The sequence below is a fragment of the Tenrec ecaudatus genome, chromosome X, assembly GCF_050624435.1.
Source record: "Tenrec ecaudatus isolate mTenEca1 chromosome X, mTenEca1.hap1, whole genome shotgun sequence".
Classification (NCBI taxonomy): domain Eukaryota; kingdom Metazoa; phylum Chordata; class Mammalia; order Afrosoricida; family Tenrecidae; genus Tenrec; species Tenrec ecaudatus.
Genome location: NC_134548.1, coordinates 15598450 through 15604623, shown reverse-complemented (window position 1 = coordinate 15604623; position 6174 = coordinate 15598450). Strand labels below are relative to the sequence as shown.

Genomic DNA, 6174 nt, shown 5'->3' with positions numbered 1-6174 from the left:
ATTCATTCTTGTAAACATTATTTTTTATGAGCTCTCCATTTCCCCCTAATCTTCCCCGTCATAACCCTAAGAAACTATTAATCCAATTACTATCTCTATTTCTCTACCCTGGATTTCATATAAAGAAAATTCTATACACACACACACCAATTACAAAATAAAACAGAAAAACTTCAATCCAAAAGAAAGGAGAAAATATTTAAAAGTAGATTAAAGACTGCAGGGACTGAGGAAGTCATTGAACTTGGTGGAAAATCTGACATGAGTTCCAGGGACCGACGTGGACAGGTGGTGTCGATGGTGGCTGCAGCAATAATGGGAGAAGTGGTGTGCACACTGGAGGGGGCATTTACTGGGGACCTGCCTGGAAACCCAAGGAACCTAAGTGGGCTCAGGCACCTCAAACCGCAGAACACCAGACACTTGAACGACAACAAAAAAAACAAAATATGGATCAACTCATCACTACAACTGATAGCACACTTGCCATCCATGGCATGACAGAATGGGTTGTTCACTGGAAACAAACTGGATGGAAAACAGCCTCTGGGAAAGATGCTGTCAACAGAAGTGCTTTTGAGAGGATTGATCAAGCTTCCCAAGGCCCGGAGAGTCAGCGGAAGCACGTTCCTAGCCTTTGAGGCCACGAAGAAGCTAATCGATTGGTCAAGGAAGAAGCTAGAAAATAAGACCTCGGATCAGGTATCAGGCATCATCAGAACAAAAAAATCTTACCATCGTGAATGAGTGGGGGGGGGAGTGCCAAGTGGAGACCCAAAGCCAATTTAGAGGCTACTAGAGATCCCCTTGCAGAGGGGTCTCGGGAAGGAGACGAGCCAGACAGGATATGATATAGCAATGATGAAAAATACAACTTTCCTCTAGTTCCTAAAAATGCTTCCTCCCCCCCACCCCCAGTATCATGATCCGAATTCTCCCATGCAATTCTGGCTAGACCAGAGGATGTACACTGGTACAGATAGGAACTGGAAACAGGGAATCCAGGACGGATGATCCCTTCAGGACCAGTGATGAGAGTGGCCATACTGGGAGGGTGGGTTGGAAAGGGGAAACTGATTACAAGGATCTACATGTGGCCTCCTCCCTGGGGGATGGACAACAGAAAAGTGGGTGAAGGGAGACGTTGGACAGGGTAAGATATGACTAAATAATTATTTATAAATTATCAAGGGTTCATGAGGGAGGGGGAGCTGGGAGGGAGGGGAAAATGAGGAGCTGATGCCAGGGGCTTAGGTAGAGAGCAAATATTTTGAGAATGATGAGGGCTATGAATGTACAAATGTGCTTTACACGGTTGATGTATACATGGATTGTGATAAGAGTTGTATGAGCCCCTGATAAAATGATTTAAAAAATTAAACAATCCCAAGGAAAAAAGAAAATAAGACCTCATTCCATCGTAGCTTGTTAACCTCATATGGAGTTTTAGTTGTGATGCCAATTTCCAGAGTGTCCTTCCCTTTTCCCCTCATGGCCATGTCTTTATAAAACGGCCTTCTCTCATTTGTTTCGACCCTTTTGTAACATCGATATTAACATCTTTCTGGATTCATAAATATATACTTTCCACTTTAAAAAAGCAGAGAAATTTTAAAATGGATAAAAAGGGAGAACAGTAGATAAGGCGTACATTTTAACCTAATTAACCTAACAATCGCTGCATTAATCGATTCTCTAATGCATTCTGACAGCAATGTTATTCAAATCCCTCGTCAATGGTCAGAGGAGATTCATCCATGTGGGGATTCTGCAAACGAATGTGAGCTTTCACTGTTATCCCTGGACTTCTGCAAGCAGGGGGCTCAGTTCTAGAGGACCACAGTAAAGAGACTATCACCATAAAGGGAGTGGTGTCCCTTGTTTGGTTTTCCAGTGGATCAGAAAGTTATTGACATGATATTTCAGTCTATTTCATAGCATTCGGGGAAAGTTTGAAATATTGTGAGAATTACCAAAATGTGACACACACTCTTGGGGGAAAAAATGACTTCGGAAGACTTGCTCTGTGCAGGATGGCTACAAACCCTCCATTTGTTTAAAAAAAGAGAACTATCTTCAAAGTTCAATAACATGAGATGTGCCTGTACCAAGTCCGTCTGAACAGGCAGTATCAAGATTTGTTTTCACTGAAAGATCTGAAGGTCCAAGGTTTTGAAAGTAGGTGAATATTCTGGTTTTGTTCCCATCAGAGGAGTCTGGCAATGACTGATGACTAAAAGCAAGAAGGTGCAGGCTGACTAAGAGTGCGACTTATGAAGCATTAGGAACACAAGGGACCAACCATCCTGACCTTTGCACAGTGTTCTGGAATTCAAGCAGTAATATGTAACAACCATCTTATAGCCTCATAATGATGCGAGAGGGCAGCCTATTTGCTTTCATTGCACTGGAATATCAGACAATTAACTCCCTCTGCTTTTTATGGGCACAAGACCTTATTTTAAATTTCAGACCCAATGATCTCTGAAGCTTGAGATGACAATTTTTCCTATGTAAGGAGGATGAGAGGTTATTTCTCTGATATGTTTTAAAAAATGGACCCAAACAACCAAGTCTTATTTTTCATGCAGCAGATGTGTGAAATGCTTTCCTTTTGTCTAAAAGGGAGGTAGCCTGCCAATCTTTAAATCCCAAAGGGGCTTACACTTCAAATGAAATACAATCTGCTTTTACTAAAAAAAAAAAAAAAAAACACCACACCAAATAACCCAAACCCAACAACTTAAAATTACTCATGGCCCTGTACAAATCTTCGTTAAGCAAGAAATAATGAGCATAAGAATGGATTAATGGCAGAAGAACATTAAAAATAGAAACGAACTATTGATTTGAAGATGCTACCTCCAGAGATAAGTACTAATAAATATGGGAGAGCAGTCACTTCCCTTCTTTACATGAGGATGTGAACTAATCTGTCCTGCTCCTAATGGGTTTATTGATACTTTCAAGAGGAGATTTATTGTTTATTGAGGCATTGCTTTGAGATTTAACAAAGCACGAGAAGTAATAGGAGATTCCGTTGTTTATACGTTTATGTCTTATAGGACAACAAATAGAAAATTATCTACTTAAATAACTACATTCTTATTTCTGCAAACTGTTGCATTCTACATGAACTTTGATCAAACCCATGGGAGCCAATCCACGTTCAATCAATAAGGCCTAATAAGATCTTTAATAGTCAGGAGAGTATTGTTAAGATTATACCACCAGCCACCTGTGGCTCTTGAGCAACTGAAACGTGGCCGATCTGAATTGAGATGTGCTTTGTGTAATATACTTTTCTGACTTTAAAGACTTAGTATTAAAAATGCAAATAGAAATATCACCTCTCGGCCTTTTGGCTAAGAGCAAGTGTAGTAAAAATGCAAAATATTTTATGAATAATTTGTTATATTAATTACGTGTTGAAATGGCATTTTGGATACATTGGGTTAAAAGATATGCTACTGAAATGGGATTTACCTGTTTTTTTTTCACTTGTTTACATGTAAGTAATTTTGTTGTTGTCTGTCATTGAGGTGAATCTGACTCACAGTGACCCTATTGGATAGAGTTGAGCTGCCTCAAGAGTTTACAATGCTGTTCTCTTTATGGGAGGAAATTGCTAGGTTTTTTTCTCTTGAATCAAATAATGGTGAATAAAAAATGCTGAGCATTAATTAATGTGACTACTAGAAAGCTTAAATCTACGTACATGTCTAGCATATTTCTTTCGAACAGAGCTGTTTTCAACCATTTCAATCTTCTATTCCACTCTTTCACTCCTATTATTATACTTTTTAAATGTATATGCCTTGCAATGTCAATATGTACATAAGTAGATAATATACTTAGATTATCGATATGATCTCTTTTCAAAAGTGGAATATATAAAAGTCATTAAGAAGGAAATGCCCAGAGGTAAACATTCTTACTCACATTATTGAAATATCCTTTTAAGCATGATTTAAAATCATTGCATAGTCCATTTTATGAACAAACTGCAATTTATATTAAACATTCCGTTGGGAACTTAGTTTGCACCATGAACAGAGCGTGGGCCCTGGAGGGGATTCAGACAGATCACTTTGAAAATTGCCTTCGTTCCTCAGAATTTGTTTCCCAGTGGATTTTCCCTCCATTTGGATTGGGTTATTTGGAGCGACAAACGAAAAAATGCCAGCAACTGTCCTTGGCGCTGAGAATCTCAGGAGTAGCTTGTAAAACGACTGCATCAGTTACATGATGAAAAATGACCGCTTTGGTTTAAAAAAGTACGAAGGGTTGTTCTTTCGTTGTCCTTTTTTTCAAATGTTTTCATAAGGGAGATGTCAGACGGTGTAAGATATGACAAAATAATAATAATTTATAAATTATCAAGGGTTCATAAGGGAGGGGGGAGGGGGGAGGGAGGGGAAAAATGAGGAGCTGATTCCAAAGGCTTAAGTGGAGAGCAAATGTTTTGAGAATGATGAGGGCACAGAATGTACAAACGTGCTTTACACAATTGATGTATATATGGATTGTGATTAGAATTATATGAGCCCCCAATAAAATGATTTTTAAAAGTGCCAAGGGCCAAAGAAAAATTACAATGACTGTCAGCCTATCGATAGCTGAAGAAGCAAGAGTCTTAAATAATGTTGGACTTGGTAAAATGTTGGCAGAGACTTTTTTTCAATGCAGAAAATATAATTTTTTTCACCAGTAGTCATCATTTTATTGCCAGGAAATATAATCTTTAAAAGCACATTTCCATCTACCTTTAATGTAGTTCACGTGACAGTCAGTTAGAAAGGACATTTTCTTACATCAGATTCTGTTGAGGTGCCAATACCATGATCCACCAGTGGCTCCCTACTTGAATCCAACTCCTGATGACTCCGTGCGTGTCAGAGTAGAACTGTACTCTGTGGGGCTTCCAATGGCCCACGTTTCACAAGTAGGTCTCCAGGCCTTTCTTTGGGGGTATCGCTGGGTGGCCTTGAACCTTTTGGTTAGAAGTCAATTGTGTTAACTGTTTTACACCACCCAGAAACCCCAGTTACCATGGTGAATGAGAATTAAGTCTCCCTGATACTTAATTTACCGAAGAGGCTACTGTTCCCCTGACTTTGGGACCTGCAATCAGAACAAGGATGTCTAAAAAAAAGTCCAGGTGTGGAGAAGGAAGGATAATTGTGAAGTTCCTTTGGAGAGAACTCTTGCTGTGCTTCAAGGACAGAAAGACCAGCAGCTCCTTCAGTTTCATCCTTGAGAGAGAGACTTCTAGGGTGTTATGGGAGAGTTTGGTATGCATGTCCTACAAAGATAGTAAGAAATTATGCCTATCTCATGCTTAAGAAATCTGAAGTCAAAAAACCCCCGGAGCGAGAGTCTGCCGGCCGAGGTCGCTGCAGTGCAGAGACCCCCGGGGCGAGGCCAGAGTCACCATGTCTGACCAGGAGGCAAAACCTTCAACTGAAGACTTGGGGAATAAGAAAGAAGGCAAATACATAAAACTCAAAGTCATTGGACAGGATAACAGTGAGATCCACTTCAAGGTGAAAATGACAACACATCTCAAGAAACTCAAAGACTCATACTGTCAAAGACAGGGAGTTCCAATGAATTCACTCAGGTTTCTCTTTGAAGGTCAGAGAATTGCTGATAATCACACTACAAAAGAATTGGGAATGGAGGAAGAAGATGTGATTGAAGTTTATCAGGAACAAGCAGGGGGTCATTCAACAGTTTAGATATCCTTTTAATTTTTTTCTTTTCCCTTAATCCTTTTTTATTTTTTAAAAATAGTTCTTTTGTAATGTGGTGTTCAAAACCGAATTGAAAACTGGCGCCTCTCTTGCAAACATCTGGCATTTCAAATCCTAGTGCTCACTATTCAGTAGCGTTTTCTCACTGTGCTGACTTTTGATGATCCAACCTCAGCCCCTTCATAATGTCCTCCTCTTCTTAAAAGTTACATGTGTGCAAGAGAGGTCCCTTGTCCAGGGCTGTGCATTTGCAGGCTTGTGGGATAAATAAGACCGACCATTGCAAGTGTTCACAATGACTTTCCAATACACCCTGACATTCTAGCATTTGATTGCTTTCCTCCTGGACCGTGACTTTCAGTGGGAGAGAGAAGGTTTTCAGAGAACTGAACTGTGGAATAATGACCGTTCCTTAACT

The 6174-nt window shown here is 39.7% G+C and overlaps 1 protein-coding gene across 1 annotated transcript; it reads left to right on the top strand.

Annotated features, from left to right (window-relative positions):
- Positions 1 to 5435: 5435 nt before the first annotated feature.
- Positions 5436 to 5967, top strand: LOC142434630 (small ubiquitin-related modifier 1-like). The gene has a single exon (XM_075539306.1). The coding sequence runs from the start codon at positions 5436 to 5438 to the stop codon at positions 5739 to 5741; it is 306 nt and encodes a 101-aa protein (XP_075395421.1). The 3' UTR covers positions 5742 to 5967.
- Positions 5968 to 6174: the final 207 nt, after the last annotated feature.